The sequence below is a fragment of the Onychostruthus taczanowskii genome, unplaced genomic scaffold (genome assembly GCF_017590055.1).
Source record: "Onychostruthus taczanowskii isolate IOZ18803 unplaced genomic scaffold, ASM1759005v1 scaffold80, whole genome shotgun sequence".
NCBI classification, from domain to species: domain Eukaryota; kingdom Metazoa; phylum Chordata; class Aves; order Passeriformes; family Passeridae; genus Onychostruthus; species Onychostruthus taczanowskii.
In genome coordinates this window covers 584,943-604,366 of record NW_024505893.1, presented here as the reverse complement: position 1 = coordinate 604,366, position 19,424 = coordinate 584,943, and the positions used below count along the sequence as shown (strand labels likewise).

At 42.9% G+C, this 19,424-nt stretch overlaps 1 protein-coding gene across 1 annotated transcript in view; it reads left to right on the top strand.

Moving 5' to 3' along the window:
- Positions 1-4,270, top strand: part of SYNDIG1 (synapse differentiation inducing 1) — a 48,444-nt gene extending 44,174 nt beyond the window's left edge. Inside the window, exon 4 of the mRNA XM_041424148.1 lies at positions 4,037-4,270. Coding sequence (XP_041280082.1) covers positions 4,037-4,195 — 159 coding nt within the window. The 3' untranslated portion in view covers positions 4,196-4,270. The remainder of the gene's footprint in view (positions 1-4,036) is intronic.
- Positions 4,271-19,424: the final 15,154 nt, after the last annotated feature.

The following is a 19,424-nucleotide window of genomic DNA, read 5'->3' as shown; positions in this document are numbered from 1 at the left end:
AGGTTGAATGAAGAAAGGTCAGATTAAGCTACAGAGGGGCTTAAACTGTTTGGAGCTGTTTGGAAGTACTTGCATTTCAGGTGACACCTGCTCCCCATTGTTTCCTCAGTAAGTTCCAGATGGAGAAGGTCTGTTTGAGACTTGCGTCCATTCCCTGGCCATCCTTGCAGCTGAAATTACAGAAACTTCTGGAAGAGCTCTTTGCCACCACAGGCTGAACTTTCCATTATACAGTGGGCATAATGGAATTTTCAAATACCTGGCAGAGCAAAGAACAAGTTGTCCTTTATTTAGTTCATAATTTCTGTCTGTGGAGCTGTTTGGCTGGACTGCAGAGACTCTTTGATGCTCTCCTCAGGACTGAAAACCATCCTGCCACATCCCAATGCCTGTGCTGAGTGTCAGCCCCATGCTTTCCCCAGCTGACTGGCACCTCCCTGCTGGCATTGTCAAGGTCCAGAGCCAGATCCTGACTTCACCCTTTCCCCATCCATGTCTTTAGCAAAGACACTGGAGTCTTTTTCTCACCATCAGTGGAAATAAGTGGTGTAAGGTGGAATTACTGCCCAACAACTGGAGATCAGCAAAAGTACAAGTTTAGGCAAGTTAAAAAGAGTGTTTAACTAGAAGAAAGATAGAAGATACAGGAGCAGAAGCATCATCTGTACGAGCTACTTCTCATTCTGTGCCTTTTGTTTTTGCATGTCACTTGAAGAAGTGGAACTCAGAATCTGGGTAGTGGCTGCGTGGAGCCTGTGCATCCCTGGCCTTTCTGGCTCTTTGTTCCCATAAAGTGAAAAGAAATCCTTTCACCATCTGACCAAAGAGGTCAGGATGATCTCTTCTCCTCCTGCATGGAGCCAATCCTGCTCTCCAGCCTCGGGGAGATGAGGCAGGGTTAATAATTGTGATCAGTGTGTTTCTTGTTTGCAGATACTGAGTACCAGAAGGGATTTTGAGAGTATGATATATGAGTCACTGTGGGATGCAGCAGAATGTTTTAGCCTTGCTGCTTGGCTGTACATTATTCATCTTGTCTCAGCCTGTAAAACCTGCAGCCCAGAGACACCCTGAATCTGGTCTGCAGAAGCTCAACTTGAACCTCCAGGGAAGTTCCTTGAAAGTGTTTCTTAAAAAGACATTCATTATTTTAGTTTAAAAAAAAGGAAGATAATCCTTCCAGATCTCCTCACCCCTTCTTCCCCCACCCCTCCTCACTTTTCTGGCTTACTTTCAAAGCCTCTAAAGAGAAGATTGATTGGTGGCTGGTATTTGCAAAAATCCCCATTTTCAGCCTTGTAACACCCAACCTTCATCACAGTCTGTGCCCCTGCTCCTACCCAAAAGCTGCATTAAATTGTTATATCCATCATCTGGCTGCCAGCCACAGCCTTGCCAGGGAAGGGAAGAAGTAAGTGGACAGAAGTACTATAAAGCTCCACAGATAAGTCAGTTTTGTTCAGAAAGAACACTAACTTTAGCAGCAACTTTCAAGCGCATTAGAAAAGGTTGAGACACCTGGTGTAGCTTGATGAGCCTGTAGTGAATTAAACTCATGTTGGTAGAGCATTTGGGTCTTCATTTTTGCACCAGTCTTGGCTACACTGTTCTCTGAAACAGAGGTAGCTGAAAAAGCTATGGAAAAGCTGGGTGTGATTTGGCTGTCTGATCTACACAAGACATTTCTTGACCTCATGGATTTTGCCAAAGCACAGATATCTCTCGTGGAAAACTCAGCAGGATGTAATTTCTTTGTGTCAGGTACGAAATGGGACAGTTAGATTCATCCCAAAACCAAGGGACCTTCTCAAAGTGATTAAAACCACCAAAGAGCTGATCCCTTAAAAAAAAAAAAAAAATCAAGAAAAACTGTTCACTATTTGCTAGACAGTAAACTATTGCTTTTGGCCTTAGTTACATTTTGTTTGGTAAGTATTTTCAGATCCTTTTAGCTTAAACCTGCAGAAATGTTTTCATTTTCATATAATGATGTTGAGTAGTAATGTGAGGGTTTTGCTAATTAGGAAATAGCATCAAAGAATTTTCTTATTACTAAGCAAATTCCTTCAGATTACTCTTTCACAGACAAAAGCTTGATTCTGTGTGGTTGGTTTCTCCATCTCAATGTAAATCTTTTTTACCAGAATGAAGGAAAACTATAAGATTGTCCTTCCCATATGCCCTTACCAATGCAGTCTGCAGTTAAAATTCCATATAGGAGGGATTTAATTCTCCTAAATTACAAAATATGCATTCAGTTAAGAGGAAAAAAAATGCACTCAGATTATGTAATTTGTTGGAAAATAGAATTTCTGTGAAGGCACGGGTGTGTTCCCCAAGCAAATTAACTTTTTATCATAATGTCTGGGGCTGCATAATTCAAAAATTTCATGGCAGCACATGACTAATACAAGATACCTGGTTATGTCTGGGTGAGCATTTTAACAGGAAACTGGGTTTTCACCATAGACCCAATCCTTTCACAAAGGTCAGGGCTGTCCTCAAAGAGTTCATCAAGGAAAAAAACCCTTTTCTTTTTCAGCAGGGTTGTTGCTACACTGAAGATCCTATCAGGAAAAAGGCTACTAGTGTTTGAAAAATCAGCCTTCTGAATCCTTTTGGGTCTCCCAACTCATTATTTTTGGTAAATCCAACCTCTTCTATTGAAGCAATCAAGATATACTGTCAAGTTTTCAGACTATTTGACATTTTGACTAATGGTTTCTTTTCCCTTTGACTTCCCATCTATTTTTAGGTGAAGAAATGCTGGTTTAAAACTTTACAAAGTTTCATTTAAAAGAGGTCAACCCAAATGTTGCAGATTTTTCTGTTACATAAAGTGACATTTCAGAAATGCCAATTTGAAAATGTTCTATAATTTTTAAACTTTCCCTTCATTTTGGGGGGTCGAACCTCGGTTTATCCAAAAGTTCTGTAATGTTCATTGCTGGGCACTTACCTCAGTCCAACTTCAGTAAACAAGAACCTTCCAGACCCAGACAGGTTCTGTGGTGGGCAGCAGGTGCATGAGGAAAGTCTCTGAGAGGAGCTGAAGGACCAGCTCTTTCTAAAGCTTTCTCTGCTTTCCTTGCCAACACTTTCAAGAGCCCCTAACATGATTCCAAAAGGCCCTGGCATTTTTTAAAAAAGAAATCTTCTTTTGAGTCTTCGGTGATTCCAGACAAGAAGATCATGAAATCTTTGGTTACCCTGCAGAGAGGCTTTGCAGAGTGAGTAGGATGCCTTCCCCACCTAAACCAAAGGACATGACAGCAGGTGTGTAAACCTGTGTTATTTCTGTCTTGCTGCTTTGAAACAGCTCCCTCCAGCCTGCAGCCTCGCCTGTATTGTTTGATATTGTTTCTGCCTGAAATATTCATAAAGCATTATGCTTAAAAAATTAGGTTGATGAATGAGAAGAGACAGTTCTCCTAATAAAGTCATTGACAGAAGGGCCAAACAGTTTTTGGGGTTTTTAGAATGTGTGGAAGCTTGTCATTTGGTTGCTACAAATTGGTTTGAATAGCAAAAACATAAAATAAAAAAAAAAAAAAAAGAAAAAAACCAAGCAAACAAACAAAACTAAAAAAAAAAAAAAGTAGCAAAGACAAAAATAGAACAGGAGATGGCTCTGAACAAGAAAGTGTCCCAGCACATCGATCATTTGTGGAGACATACAATTAAAGCATTGAGGTACCCTCACTCATTGTAATGAGGGAACAAAGGCTGTCTCAGAACTTAAGGAGCTCATTTGCTTATACAAGACCTGTCTTGTAGCTGACAGATCTCTTACTGCCTGCCAGGTGTCCCTGCTTGATACCACACCACAAATGACACCCTCCTTTGAGATGCTGCTGGTTCCATCGCCTCTCAACTGTGCAAGCGACCTCATTTGACTAAAAAATGTCTGATTGCCCTCCAGTTTAACCTGTCACATCCCAGGATCCTGTTTCAGCCAAGAAATTAGAGTCATACCTTTATTTCACCAGGTAAAACAAATAAACCTGTGGCATTGTTGTTGTTGTATCTCTTGCAGACAAACAAAGCAGTAGCCAAGGGGGATTTCCACCACGCAAGCTCCAGTTCCCGGCGAGCTCTCTTCCTGGCTGTCCTGTCCATCACAATCGGAACTGGCATCTACGTCGGGGTAGCTGTGGCTCTTATTGCCTACCTGTCAAAAAACAACCATCTATGAGCCTCAGGAAAGGGGGAAGAACCAGCCAACCCGGCTCCTGCACTGCAGGAGTCCCCAGCACATCAGACTGCGTGGTTTTCCAAAAACAGACAAACACTTTCTGGGGGCAGGTACAGGATGAGATGGGCTTGTGCATTGTTGTAGGGTGGGAGGCTGGAGGGGCTGGGGGAAGTTCCACCATTTGTGATGCACAAGTCTTGCTTATCTTCATCAACCCCTGTACAAAAAAGGGAAAGAAAGAGCAAAAGAGAGACAAAGAATGAAAAGAAGAAAAAATAAAAGGAAGGAAGATGGGGGAAGTGTGGAGAAGGGTGTTTTGCCTTTGCCTTCTTTTCAATATGGTGTTTACAAGCATCTGGCAAACTGAGCTGTTCTCTTATTACCTTCTTGGTCACCTGAACTTTGCAGCCAGCATGAGCTTGTGCTTAATTTGCTTGTTAAGCACGGCACTGGGATCTGGGAAAGCACGGACAGCGACTGGTTCTCTGAAAGAGCAATATAAAAACAAGAGGAAGAACATGGCTTGTTTTGTCTTTTGAATGCAGGACTCGTTTGCCTAAGAGTGAATCAGACACCTCAGTGTAGAGTGGTATTGCCTACTCTTCTTGTTGGGAGTAGGTTTCCATGGAAGGAGAAAAGGAAATTAAAAACATTTTTACTTCCTTTGCTTGTTTTTGGATTAAGGTGTGCCCCACAGGCCCACTCAGTGAAGAGCAGCTGAGGTTACAACTGCATGGCTCGGCTCTGCAGACAGAGTGCAATTTTGAAGTAATGTGAGACCCGTTGTAAAATTAATTCCTCCATCCAGTCACATTGTGATAACAGCACTTTACTGTGGCATTATTGCTCATCTGGGCTGCTCCACCTTGCCGTGGAGACCTGCACAGCAGTCAGTGCAAGAAACCTGGGGAAAAATGCAAACTGAAATACTAATAAGTTTTTAATTAAAAAAAAAAAAAATCACGGTAAAGCATGGGAATTAACCAGAGAAAGGAATGCTTCATACATTTCTGGGGTCCTGCTCATACACAGACCAGTGAATACCACTCAGATCAGAAGCTCACAGCTCTGCTGTGCATCAGGGACACGGCATAGCCATGGAGAGACAAGTCTGTTCCCCAATAAGCAGAGCAGTGGTAAATTGTAGGGGAATTGAACCTTGTCTTTCCTTCACTGACTGAAATGATACATTTATTTTTTCTTTACTTGCTCCCCACACTCAACTGTTTTTTTGTCTTACAGATTTCCCTGCACTCAACTATTTTTTTGCCTAACCATTTCGTCCCACCCCAGGGTGTAACAGCATAGACATATATATGTAGCTACATATATATATACACAGAGAGGGGAAAACCAATCAAATCAGTGACCATTTTATTACTCAACTGCCTCGTGTTTTACAAACATGGTTTCTTTGAACAAGAATATCATCAAAGGTGTTTTCCTCCAGCTCTGTATTGTGTGTCATCTTTGCTCTGGGACAGATTTTTTCTCTTGTTTTAGGTTTCCATTATTTTGGTTTGAATTTGACTTCTTTTGTTCTGGGAGGGGGAGAACAAACACATGCAATCCTATTTTTCTGGTAGCTACACGGTTTATTAAAACACATGGTATACAGCTACTGGTGCTTTGTGTGACGCTTTTTTGGGGTGGATGTGAAGCTTTAGACTGAATGAAACTTGGCCCAGGACACCCAGTGCAGCTACCTCAAGAGGTGCTTGCATGCACCATCTCATCCTGTCCCTGGACCCAAAAGCCTGTTGTAGTCACTGACAGGTTTTTTGGCATTGAATTCACAGAACCATAGAATGATTTTTGTGGGATGGGAGCTTAAAAATAATTTAGATCTAACCCCCCTGCCATAGACAGGGATTCCATCCACATTAGATGGCAAGTTGTTGGGCTATAAACAAAGCCTGGAGACTGGCAATGTACTCCTAGTCCCTTCTGCATATGTATTATGCATGATTTGTGGGAAATCAGTCAGTTTTTCTCATAAAGCCTGAGGTTTAGAGTTCATGGTGTTGAATAAAAAAACCAGTGATTATTCACTTAAAGGGAAAGGAACTAGTATTTCCCAGCCTTGATTTGAAGTATACCTGGAGTTCCAAAAAATCAGAAAGCAAATACAGGTACTGTAAGGTCATTAAGCAAGCCTAACAACAATAATAGTAGTGTAATTTTAAGACCAATCTTATGGTTGAGGACTCTGCCTTATGATCTTTGGTGATTGTTCTGGCTGAATATTAACCTGAGAGGCAAAAGCCAGCTCCAGAGCTAGGAAAAACTCTCCCACAAAGGCAGCCATAAAAATACTTTTTAAAGCTACATGCAAGGGCCATAGAGGCCCTTGCACGTAGCTTTAAAAATAGCATTCCAAACACAGGGAATTCAGCTTTCCATGTCCCCAGGACCCCTCAGTGAGCAGCAAACAGGAACATCAGCACTGTGTGAAAGACCTGCATAGCAGGAGCACTCCTGGAAACATCACCTGGCTGGAAGCTGATGTTCTTGTGCTTCACATCCCAAAGCAACCCGCGCTGTGACATGGAGCTGGCACTTGGAATGGCAGTCCAGGGTGATGAGCAAGGAAGCTGAAGGGGGTTTGCATGCTGGGGAGGTGGACCTGGGCCTCACTGCAGATGGGAGTGGGGATAAAGCTCCCAGTGATGGTTTTTGTGCCTTAGTAGGGATCCAGTTTGCTGATTGTCTGAGCTGTGGGTCACTGAGGAGCTGAACAGGCACCTGCGTCTTCCTAAGAAAAGTGATGTTGTCATGGCCTGCTGCAACATCTCTGGTTGGCAGAGCAGATACAATCATCGAAACGTCTAAAATCCTCTAAGTCTATGGCATGGAGACAAGAAACTGCCACCAACACCTGCTCTCTCTGAGACAGCACCAGTTCACCCCATGTGGTCAATCTCTCCTCATCCTTGGGGAGAGCAGGAATGGTCCATATGCAGTGAGTTCCTATGTTTGGATACAGGGACATCTTTAGTTTACAGTAGATCTCTTCCTCCCCAGAGAGAGAGGAGAGAAGCCTTTCTGAAGTGAGAGCTTTTGTCATTTTGGCTCAGTGAGGAGGTGTTAAAGAAATGGCACTGGTGTCTTTAACCAGATGACAAGCTGTTGTGATACCTAAGATCAGCTGCAAGGAAAAATTCCAAACTGTTAAGTCCAGGGTCAAAAAGCTCCAACATAACTGTATAATGTAGGATGTCATTGTGGATTAGCCTCAAAAAATACATGAGGAGGGCTGAAGATCCACTGAGAGGGAAGAAAAAAATCCTTCTTTCTGAAAGACTCACAGTTTAAGGGAACAGAGACACTCAGCAAATAATTTGCTGGGTCAGAGACTAATATTGCATCTGTCACCTGACAGGATTTCATAACTCCCTGGTACCTCCATCGATTTTTTTAGCCTTCATTTGGGAATCTCCTAGCCTTGAGGATTTTTATAGCTCAGTCTGAAATTAATTTCTCCCATCATCCAGGCAATTCCCACCACAGAGCCAGCTTGCAAGAGCTCCCTGCTGAGGAAACAAGAGGGCATAGCTTGGGAACATCACTGTACAACAAGGGTAAAACAGCAGAGGAAGTGACAGCCACCTTCTCTGGGCTGGCTGCCACGCATCTCTCACAATTTGGGAAATGCCACCTGCTGACTTGCAAAGGAAATTCAAAGGCAGCCAAAAATGTAATGCAATTAAGTGCCTATGAACTTTACTGTAAGGAGAATATGAGAAAGGGCACAAAGAGAGAGTGCCCTGTGTTTTAGATATCAAAGAACATGCACTCAGGCTGCTGGAACCTCAGTCAGAGGGCACAATAAGCCACATCTGTGGAGGAAGTGGCTCCAATCTCAGAGATCCTTTCACTTGTCTGAGTAAGGCAAGACCACAGGATGAGAATCTGCAGAACGGCTGCACCTGGGAGATTTCTTCAGGGCAAGATGCAATCTAAATATCTATCCTTGGCTTAGAGATCTTCAAATCCAACATAGGAGGCAGAGGTGGAGATGGGTGACAAGAACAGTGTGAGTTTTCTCGATTAAACCAACCCAGCCCATTTCAGCAGCCTGCACCAGCATCTCTCAATATCAGCCAGTGCAAATGATACTCTCTGCTGGCTTCATGCCTTTGCTCACAGATGCTGCTGTAGTGACACCCTCAACAAAGCATGGTCAGGCAGTCAGGTCACCAGAGCACACGGTCCTGCTCCCCTTGTGCACAAAAGAACATTGGGCTTTGCTCCAGACATGGTGGCATGACTCAGTGCTGCAGACATCAGGATCACAGCGGTGCCAAAGGAAGGAGAGCAGGAGCTGCCAGCACTGTTACAAGCTTAAGGCTGTGTGGTGAGCACAACATATGTCTGCTGTTTACTAGTCATGAGGCAGCTCTGGGGAGCCTGCTCCACACAACTGTCAGAAGGTGGGTGGTGCTCCTTCGTGCCACCACATTTCCCTCTTTGGACATGCCCAAGTGTACTTACAACCAGGTGATTTACACTTCAGGATCTGCAGGAGGAAGCAAAGGGGAGGAAAAGGCTCCGTGAGTGAGATGTTGTGAGGTGGGAGGTAGGAGAGGATCTGTAATTTGCTACATCCAGTTTATGAATGCACACAGCCAGAGTGCCGTGTGGCTGGGAAGAAAGCCACCTTCTCTTGGCTGATAACTCGGTGTTGCTTTGGTCAAAACCCTCCCTCTGAAGAATTTCCTTGCAAGCAACAGACTGAGCTTGAGCAGAGGAAAAGCATCTGAAGTGATGCACCAGATGGAATAGAGCAGCCCTCCCTCCCCAAAACAAGGTCAGGTGTTTGCATACACATTCAATTTGTCCTTCCAGAACACTCAGTGGTGTTTCAGACTCCTCTTTCAGACTCCTGCTTTCTTAGTGCTCTACAGGTGCAGGTGCGCATCCATACATTTATATACATACAGACAGGTACCTCTACACATGCATATCCCTACTCACATACAGGCATATGTGAAATGCTGAAAGAGAAAGGGAAATCAATTTTGTTCTCAATCAAGGAGCAGGCTGCAACTCCAGCAATAAAAATACCAGCAATGCTGCTCAATGATCACCTGCAGAGGGGACAGCAGGCTGTGAGAGCTGGACTTTCCCTGCTATATTTTTGAGTCAGCTGTTTGCTGCTTCTTTTCTCCCTTCTACCTTTGCCCAGTGCATCTTTTGCTGCCACTTAGTGGGGTCGAACTGGTGCCTGTGCATGGAAGTGGTAGTAGCACATCCTCAGCAGCATCCCCTCATTGTTTTACAACATAAAGGACACAGCCCTAGGAGAGCAGGCCTTGATCCAGCTTGGCCATGGATTTAATCTCTTTTACTAAGCCTTCAGAGCTAGTCTAAGTTATCTACCACCTCTCTGTAGTTATCCTGACATCTAGAATCTCCAGGATTAAAGATGGTGTTCTGTGTATGGGACCTTAGAGTACCTGGGGCTACATTTCATTGTTCCATCCAAGAACTGGTTTATCCACCATGTTTTTAGAAGACCTGCCATAGTCCTGGTGTATTCATTATTTTCTACTAATTTGAGACATACTGAAGAAGCAAGAGTGATCACAACAAGTAAATAAATGCTCAAAGGAGCCAATATAGGCTAGCTAGTATAGACTTTCTTTCAAAAATAGTTTAATGAACCAACAGCTTGTATTATTACTAAATTGTTGGTAACCAGTGGCAACCCACAAAACTGAACCATAAGTAAACCAAAACATCTCAATGAAGGCTGAACATGCAAGAGGAAGACTTTTAAGATAACGCCTTACAGTGGCACTTCTGAAAACAGTCTGAAATGTGAACTCCCAGCTGTAACTTTCAAGCAGCCAGTGGCTTGTTGAAGCATCAAATTAAAAGAAAATAAATAAAAGCCCAAGCAACCACCTGTTGAGTCAAGCACACAGAAACTTGGGCTAAAATAAACCTTCTGGGTGGCACTCAGAGCTCTGAGGGGCTGGGTGCAGATGGACCTTATTTCCATTCATTACCAATTCAGCACTATGAGTCTGGTCCTGTTCAACAAGAACTTTCATGATGACAGATTCATGAATATTGTGATTTACTGATACCATAGGTCTGGCTCAATTCAGTAAGAACATCCAGAACCCAGATTCACAAATAGTGTGGTTTATTGAAGCAAAGGGAAAGCAGCCAGAGGTTTCTGGTGATAAATACATAAACTGCAGAGTGTGTCTGGACAGAAGGTATAGTAACAGAGATTTATTAGATATATACATTAAAATATTTCTGGGTCTGTTCCAATGCAGTTAGAGGCAAAAATCTGACCTGAAAGTATCCCTTTGTGAGAAGAAGAGAGGAAAAGTCCATCAACTGATCCTGAGCAAGCAGAGGTGTTTTTCTCCTGTTTTATTCCTCCTTTTTTCTCTAATATTTTTCTTTTCTGTGAAATTCCTTCTTTTTTATACAAAAATTTTTAGTCCTTCCCAAAGAGAACTACAAGTGTATATCATAGGCTGGGTGTTGGTGACAGAGGTCCTACATGTAAAGAATATAATTTTTTCTTTTCATGTGCATTCTATGGGATGTGAGAGTTAATATGCAAATAACACTTAATGAGGGTCTTGGTTACTTTTGGTCAGCATTTATAGTCGATACAAAAGGTTAAACAACACTTTGGTACACCCCAGACATCATTTTGTTGTTAGCCCTTGCTAACAAGGTGCAGGGCTAACAAGACAGGTGCAGGATCAGCAGGAAGCCCTGTTCAGGCTTTCTTTGATCATTAATTCATCACTGACTTCAACCAACTCTGTAGCAAGTGTGACAATTTACCACACCTCTATTTTCCTGCTGCCCTCGAAGAGAAGAACCTGTTGGCATTAACTTGGCACACAGCAACAGTTGTTTTGTGTTTGCTAAGAACATTTTTCATCATAAAATAGCATTTAAACACAGAGACGTTTGGCTGCAGGAAAGTGTTCATTTCAAGGACATTTTACAATTGAGAAAACATAAAGCAAAACCCTTTCACAATCACAGAATATTTCACACTGATGTTTTGGAGATGCAATGCCAGGTACTTTCTTTAGAAATTATTTGTCTGAAATATTTGGTACTGGTCCAAGTGCAGTTCGGCTGGCAAGAGCACATCTTGAATTTTCTAACTGACTTTGTTTGACAGATCCAGACTGAAATTGTTTTAAACACTTTGTTTGTTTCTTTTTTTTTTTTTGAGAGAACAGGGAAAGCACAATATTTTTCTGGTTTGAGCCAAGAACAACTGTTCAGATTGCAGTATTAACCTCTCAGATAGGAAGTCCCATTTACAGACTTTTATATTTCATTCTTCTTGAGAGAAATTTTGTATTTCATTCTTCATTCATGAAATTTATATTTCATTCTTCTTTCTTGGAGAAATTGTCCATGGCCCTGTGTTAGTTGTACTAAGCCCCCTTGCAGTGCCTGGAGGCAGTGGGAGCAGCTCAGCAGAAACCCATTCCTAAATTCCCAGGCCAAGGTGCCACAGGCATTTTGAGGCAGACACTGATGTGCCATCATCACTTGTCATCTCCAGGGAGCTGTCAGCTGGGGGGCAGCTGAGGAATGTTCTGTTGGCTGAAGGTGCCCTGTGCCTGCCTCGGGACTGGCCCTTCTTTCAGTCCAGCACCAAAACATCGTAAGAGGCATTTGGGAGGGACTCAGGGCAGGCTGTGAGAGGTCAGAGTGGAATGTCTTCTAGCAGCTGAGCTGCAGGCTCATGGCCCAGAGCATCTTTAAAGGCTGCATTCTTGTTTTCTTTGGCAAAGGAGTTCTCTTGAAAATGGATTTCCTGTTATTTTCTCTTCCTCCCTTATCCATCAACACAAATTATCTTTTCTTCCTTCTTTCTTGGCTTTCCTCACCACAGACACTGTTGGTCAGCTTATTCATCTGGAATCTGGCATTTGCTAACTGATCTGATTAGAGCTAATTACTAATTATTTGTATTACTACAACCCTGATGTTATACGCACCATGGGAATATAATTTAATTACGGAATAATATCAATCAGATGCATAAATTAAAATGTTCACATATTAATATGAACCAATTTTCTACTTTCAGCTGTAGGATCTGCCAGTCTTGGAGGAGAAAAAAAGCTCTTTCTCCAGCTTTTGGAAAATGGGGAATTCTCCAAAATCAGGGAGAGGGGCTCACAGTTGAATGAATGGGACTATTCCCAGGTGTGTAAGACAAATTCTTTCTGGAAAGATTTTTAACAAAAAAAACCTGTGACTGAACACCATCTTAAGCTCTACAGCTGTCTCCATGAGGATAATTCTGGGCAGGATTAGGTGCAGGATTTACTCCCACTTCCCAGCCTTGCACAGATAGCTGGCACAAAGCTGCCTCAGTGATATTTGGGACCGATGTGGGCCTGGGTGCTGGGTCAGGGGTGAGACGAATGTAAGGAGAAGTTTCTCCTGGAAAAACATGGTGCAGAAACTCAGAGCAGGTGCTCCCAGGCTCTACTGGCCTGGTTACTCCTGCTGCTCTTGGCTTGGGAAAAGCCAAATGTGCCTCCAGCAGTTTGTGTGCCTCAGCCCTGTCACCAGCCCACCAGCAGTTACCCCATGGCACCTTCTGCCATCCAGTCAAAATGGAGCTGTGGCCACACAGCGCCCTTAACACGCCTAAAAACACCCTTAACACACCTAAAACCAGCCACCCTACAAATCACGCTCATACCTTCCAACCAAAACCAGCCGGGACTGAAGTCTTCTCCAGAGTCCCTCCCCCGTCACTCAGGAGCTCACTGTTTTGGTGCTCGCACAGAAGACATCTTTTTGCAGAAGTTTTTTACTATCAAACTCCAGGCAGGCACTGTTCTTTATAAGCTCTGTGTCTTTCCTGGCAATAGTTTTTCTTTGAGGTCCCAGACTTGAGTTCTCCCAAGGTTTATGTGTCCTTTCCCGTGGCAACCCAGGTGTGAGGCCTAGCAGCCATCGCCCGCCGGTGGGTGGGACAGTTCAGTGCCTCCCTTCTAACCACAGATTTTTGGACAAAGCAACAGCTACAGCGTAATTCCAGCTTCTCCTGGAAGAGCCTTTGACACACCCTGGCCCCACCTGCACCCAGTCTGCAGAGAAATGGTGAAACTCACCCTTTCCAAAGGAATTCCAGTGAATAATGAGGGACTTATCAACTCTGCATAACCCCATGGATGCCAATTTACTGTTATTGTACAATGTCTATTGATGAAAGCAGCAGTGGAACAATACCAGGTAATGAATATATTGGAGGGAGCAGAAGATACATCTTGAATGTGTAACTAGATCCTGCTTTGACTTCAATTTCTCTGCTTAATCGTGGGTGTGCTGTATGCATTCACCACACACAATAGAACTAAACCCAGGAACTGTTTGCAACACTTGTTACCTCTGGAGAATTCAAAAACTGAGTGAAAGGAAATGTACTGCTGTTTGTGGAATGTCAGCTGAGTGCCTATGAATTTCAAATGCTCAGGTACAGGCAGGAGCTGAAATACCAAAATCTCCTGCTCCTTTCTACACTTCTTTCTTCTGAATTCATTTTTTTTCTTTCTTCCTCTGTTCCTTTGATTTTCTCCACTGTTACTGATGTGGCTTGCATCAACAAAAAAGCTTTGAATGCCACCAGCATAAAAAAGCTTTGAATACACCAGCATGGAGCTTGGATAGCCAAACACTTAAACCATGAAACCAGGATACAAGTGCCTGGTGAGAAAAAATTTCAACCATGATACCTTTTGTGCTTTGGTTTTTACTTTTTGTGTTTGTTTGGGTTTTGAGTTGTTGTGGGAACCCAGGGCACAGGGAGCATTTCTCTGTCTGCTCTGAGGGTTTCTGACCCCCAGAGAAACACTGCCTTTAACCTTTGCCCATGGAGAGGACTTCCAAGACTGTGAGATAGACTGGAATCTACCAAATCGTGAAATAGATAATAGAGAGTAGTATAGTATGTCACTTAGGTGAGAAATTTAGGTTTTGGGATTTTTAGTATGGTGTAGATAACAAGCAAGATGGAGGAATTTGGGTGTAGTCCCTGTCTTGTTCTTGTTCTTCATCTACTCAATTTTCTGCAGTGTTGGTGGCACAGAGTGATTGGTCAAGGAAAGCACAGTGCAGAGGTTATGTGGACAGTCAAGAGATGAGTTATTGGTAGATAAGTAGAAATAAAGTATGTGTTAAGAGTTAATTGGATGAGACAACTTTAAAAGACCTTGAAACTGTACATCTCATGGGCATTTTGCGGTGCTTTTCCAGCGCACTGAACCTGGTGTGAACAGTGTGCAAAACTTTAGATAAGATAATAAAGAAGAAGCTGAAGACCTAAAAAGTCCCATGTGTCTCCTTTTTCCTGGCACAGAACTGCTACAGGAGGGTTTCCATCATTCAGGGAGCCCCCAGAAGGGCCCAACATAAAACAAACATCAATAGGTTGCTTTTTTAAAATAAGGTTTTAGTCCTTTTGAAAAAAAAAAACATAAATTCTTCCTCTACTATGAAAACAGAATATTGCATGAGCAGTTCCCACTCAGACACTGAGCAGCGTCTGTCCTGCTCATCCAGAGAGCACGTTTTAGCCTTTTCCTGCTGTGCTTGGGTTCCATGAGCCACTCAACCCCAGCAGAACAGAAAAGGATCCACTGCCACCAGCTCTCGTTGACCTTTGGGCAGAGGACAAGCAGGCTCTGTTTGCTGAGCCTTCCCTCCTGTGACAAAGACGTGGGGAGAGGCTGATCTGTGCGAGCAACACGCGCCAATCTGACAGAAAGAAGAAACATCAATTGGTCTGTGGGCTTGGATCTCTTCAGCCATCAGTTCTGTGTGGAAAACTGCAGGGAGTTTCTGAGCATCCTTTTATGCTGTGAATTCCAAAATTAAAATGTTTCACACTTGCAGACAACTTTGAAATATTTATTTCCATTCACTTGTGTTAACTGTTCTTACTCTTTAAGACAGTGGCTAGTTATCCAAACATTATTTTGTAAAAATCCATTCACAGGAATCAATCTTTTTATCTCCTAAGGCACATAAGTTGTATTGGAATATAAGGCTAAAGAGAAATCAACTTATCTTCTGCAAGTAGTCACACTTTCTATGTATCTGTGTACATATATATGTATGTATTTTTAGCAAATGAAGCAATAAGTGTAATTTAAAACTTCAGCTAACAGAATTATATGGTTTTATAGAGAAAAAGAGTTTTACAGCTCCTGCTAATTAGTACATGATGAAGCAGCTGAAAAGCTAGACCAAAAAAGTTGCATTTAATTTTCTAACTTAATTTCAAACTACAAATTGGACTCCATTGGTTAGTTTTTAATTTTATGTTTAAATGCTAAAGGAATATTAAGGACTCATGATTTCCAAAATTTGCAGCTGCAAATGTTAATGAGACAAGTGAGACAAGGAGGTTTGGTTTCATCTTGACTCTGTCATGCTTTGCTTCTCAAAGGTAAAAAAAAAAAAAAACAAGACACAGTGAAATGAAGTTTTTGCAGATAAACCTTGAAGTGAAGATGAATGGACAGCAGATGCCAAATAAAATAAGCAGAGAATGACAAAGAAGTGATGACGTTACCTTCTACAGACCACTTAAATTTAAAAAAAGAGAAGTGTTTTCATCCTTATCTATTTCTTCTCACACCACACACAATTACACCTCTGTCACAACTCCTGTGATGAAGAACAACCAGCTCTGATTGCTGTGGGGATTTACTGCTGCAGTTCCCTTCCCAGCAGGTTTTTTTTTAGCAGCAAGAGTCATAAGAAGTCTTTCAAGAGCCTGCTTGGATGAGGTGCTTAGTTGGGCTGCAAACCTTCTTGCAGGCACTTCCAGAAGTTTGTAATGACCCCCTCTGACACTTAGACATGCTGAGGTTGCACTCTTCAGTCTGAGAAACCTGGAAAATGCAGACTCCAGAGCCACTCAGACTGTGCTGTGAAACCTTTCATCGTTTTCCTCCTCTGCTTTACTACTCCTATGCAACACATAAGCAAACCTGCTGGGAAATTTCCAGTCAAATCAATTCCACTGTAAAAAAACCCACAATAAAATATATTTAGCAGCAGAGCCTCTCCATCCACCACGTTCCCACCTCTGTAGCTTGGCTGGATCTCAGCACCCAGGTCTGACCCAGCCCACCCAATCAAGCCACACGTGAACCTGAACAGCAAAAACATTTCAGCCCTGCCTGGATCTCGGGGTTTTCTCTCTGAGATGATCCCAAGGTGTGTTAAAAGTCTTTTTTTCCACAACCCAGCTGCCCAGGAAGAAATCAGAAGTCTTTGGCTGTAGTTCTCAAGGTTGTTTATTATTTTTTTATCTAAAACATTTTCTGTCTGACCTGCCAAGATCTGTTCTGCAGGTCGGTCTGAGGCACACTCCCCACCCACAGGGCTGGTGTTGTCTTTTGTACTACAAACTACGTATTTGATATTTACAATTATTTTCCAATACCTATCACCTATGTTAGACAGTGACTTTCTACTTTAAACCAATCCCAAAATGCCACCGTCACCCAGAAGATGGAGGCTAGGAAGAAGAAGGAAGAAGGACAGGACAACGCCCAGATTCCTCCATCTTGTCCCTAGACCCCCATAGTCAAATTCTTCAAAATTCCACCTTTCACCCTGTGACAACTACTGTTATGCTACTTAGACTTTTGTGACCTGTAATTCTTCATATAACATTGGTAATTTGCTCCATAGGTCAAACTCAAAGCCACGGGGGTCTTTGGCTGCATGCCAGGGTCTCCAACCCCCTGCCAGGGCTTTGATCCTTCCAGGACATCCAGAGGGATGTCCTGGGTTCTGACATGGACAGCAGTCCCAGCCTCCAGCACAGCACTGCTGCAAGACATTCCCCTTTAATGTCCCCTCTACTCTGAGCCTGTCTCCCTCCCTAGGCTGTGGAAATCTTGGTAGCTCACCAGCAAAGACAAAGGGTTATAACACACAAGATCATTCTGTTAATTAAGTTGGGTAAAAACTGACTTTTTTTTTGAAAAAAAAAAAAAAGCAAGCTGAAGTGACACGGAGTATGAAGTTGTATTTAAAGCCTTAGTTCCCATCAATGTGAACACCTTCATCTGGATTTTTCTGGCTTGCCTAGTCCAGGAGACTGAGGACAGCAATAAACTCTCCCTCATTAAGGGATGAAGAGAAAGAGCATTCCCTGTTCCCTGGTCTGCTTCCTGATTCCTAGTGTCTTGGTTGGAGGTGTCCTGTGGGTCATCAACATCAGGATGGCTCATTCTTGCACCTGGAGGACGCTGTCCTTCAAGACCCATCAGCTTTACCTAAGCCACTTTGCCCTTCAAACTCCTTCCCATGGGATCCCCTGCTCTGGGGCACAGCTGGGACTCTGGTTTCCAAGAAATTCCCGCTTCTGTCTTCCCAGAGAAGAAAAGCCCAGCACAGCACTGCAGGCTAGCAACAATTTGACAAAACTGTAAAACCATAAGCAGAGTGAAAGGGATAAATAACATCAATCCAGGACAATGCTGTAAAAATCTCCCTACAGGATCTATTCTCTGAAGAATTAAAGGGAATACAAGGCAAATCAATTGGTTTTCATGGAAAATAGGCCTTGTCAAGCAAACCTGATTTCACTCTGTGATGAGATTACAAATTTTGTTGATAAAGGGAACTGTCCAGATGTAATAGGCTTAGATTGTCAGAGCGCTTTTGACTTAGTATGAAATGATATTTGGGTTTAAAATGTTGTACTAGGTAGCATCAATAAAGCATGAAATAAACAGGTTAAGAACTGCCTACCTGACAAATATCAAGAAGAAACCAGTCAGGGGAAGCCAGAGCAGCCCTGGTGAGGTGACATGAAGAGCAGGAATATGCCCAGAACTCTTTGCTGCTTTCGGCCGTGCTCTGGGAGATGACGCAGATAAAATTGGAAAATGAAGCAAAATCCAGCAAGTCTGCAGAGACTGATAAGATGAGGCTGTGATACCAAGATATCTGGGGCACTGAGGGTGGGGGGTCAGAACTGGCTTGAATATACATAGTTATGTGTCCAAAAAGGAGAAACTTCTGGAAGAGGGACTGCAACCCAAAACAGGAGTTGCAATGGCTGTGGGGCTGAATGTGGCCTCACAGAACGAGGACTGGCAGAAAGACAAAAATCTTTGTCTACCAATAAATGGCACGTGGCTGACTTTCCATGCTGTGATGAGGACATCAGTTCTGGGATAAAATGAAATCTTCTGCATCCTGGAGATCAAGAAATAATGAAAATGTCAAAGACAGAGAGGAAAAACACTACATGAGCTATCCAGACCAAACCCAGCCTCTCACACACAGCTCCTTTCTGCAGGTAGGGAAGATTGGAAAGGATAATCAAGCCTTAGCAGTGCACTCTGACACACAAATAGGCCTGGGAATAATGGGCTGTGCTACTTCTAATTTACAGCTTCCTAGCCACTGTAATTTGCAATTTTTCCCAAATGAGACATTTGAATGTTAATTGTCTGCTACCAATTGCAAGATGGGCAGTACATGTCCTGAAAAATAGCACCAGCCCCTTTTGGGAACATTAAAAAACAGCATTGCAATCTCACCTGGGCATTTTATGGGCTTAACCAACCAAAAATTGCAGCTCTCTTTTTAAATTTTTTTTTAAGAACAGCAGCAAGAAGCTGCCAAAAGTGTCTTTTAACCATGTGGAGCTTGCCAAGGTGAGTTCAGCAGTGGTATCTTGAGACAGCTAGACAGCATTATTTTGAAGATTTTGTTGTTTCTTTGCTTTTGGCTTTGCTTAGTGGGGTTTTTTTGGTGTTGTTGTTGTTGTTTTATTTTGTTTTTGTTTTAAGGAAAAGGGGGAAAAAAAGGAAAAAAAGAAGAAATACGGTAAGGAAAGAGAAGGATAATGGCAACCTATAGTCTTTCACTAAGAGAGCTGGATCTCCATGATAAAAAATGCAGGCAGGAGCTTTCTGGAGGATACAAGACAGCTCATTGCAGACAAGTCCTAGAATCTATGTCATTCCTCCAGGCCAGCTGGTCCCCCAAGAATGCACAGGCCACCATGGCAGTGACACTGCAGTTCTTCTTTCATCAACAAATGCAGCACAGGTGCAGCAAACAGAGCTGAGTGAGGTCTCCAGCAGCACGAGCAGCTACTGCTGCCAAGTGCCCCCAACTCCCCAGATGACTTGGAGCAGCCCAGAGGAGGCTGGAATGAAACCAGTGCACATGAAAG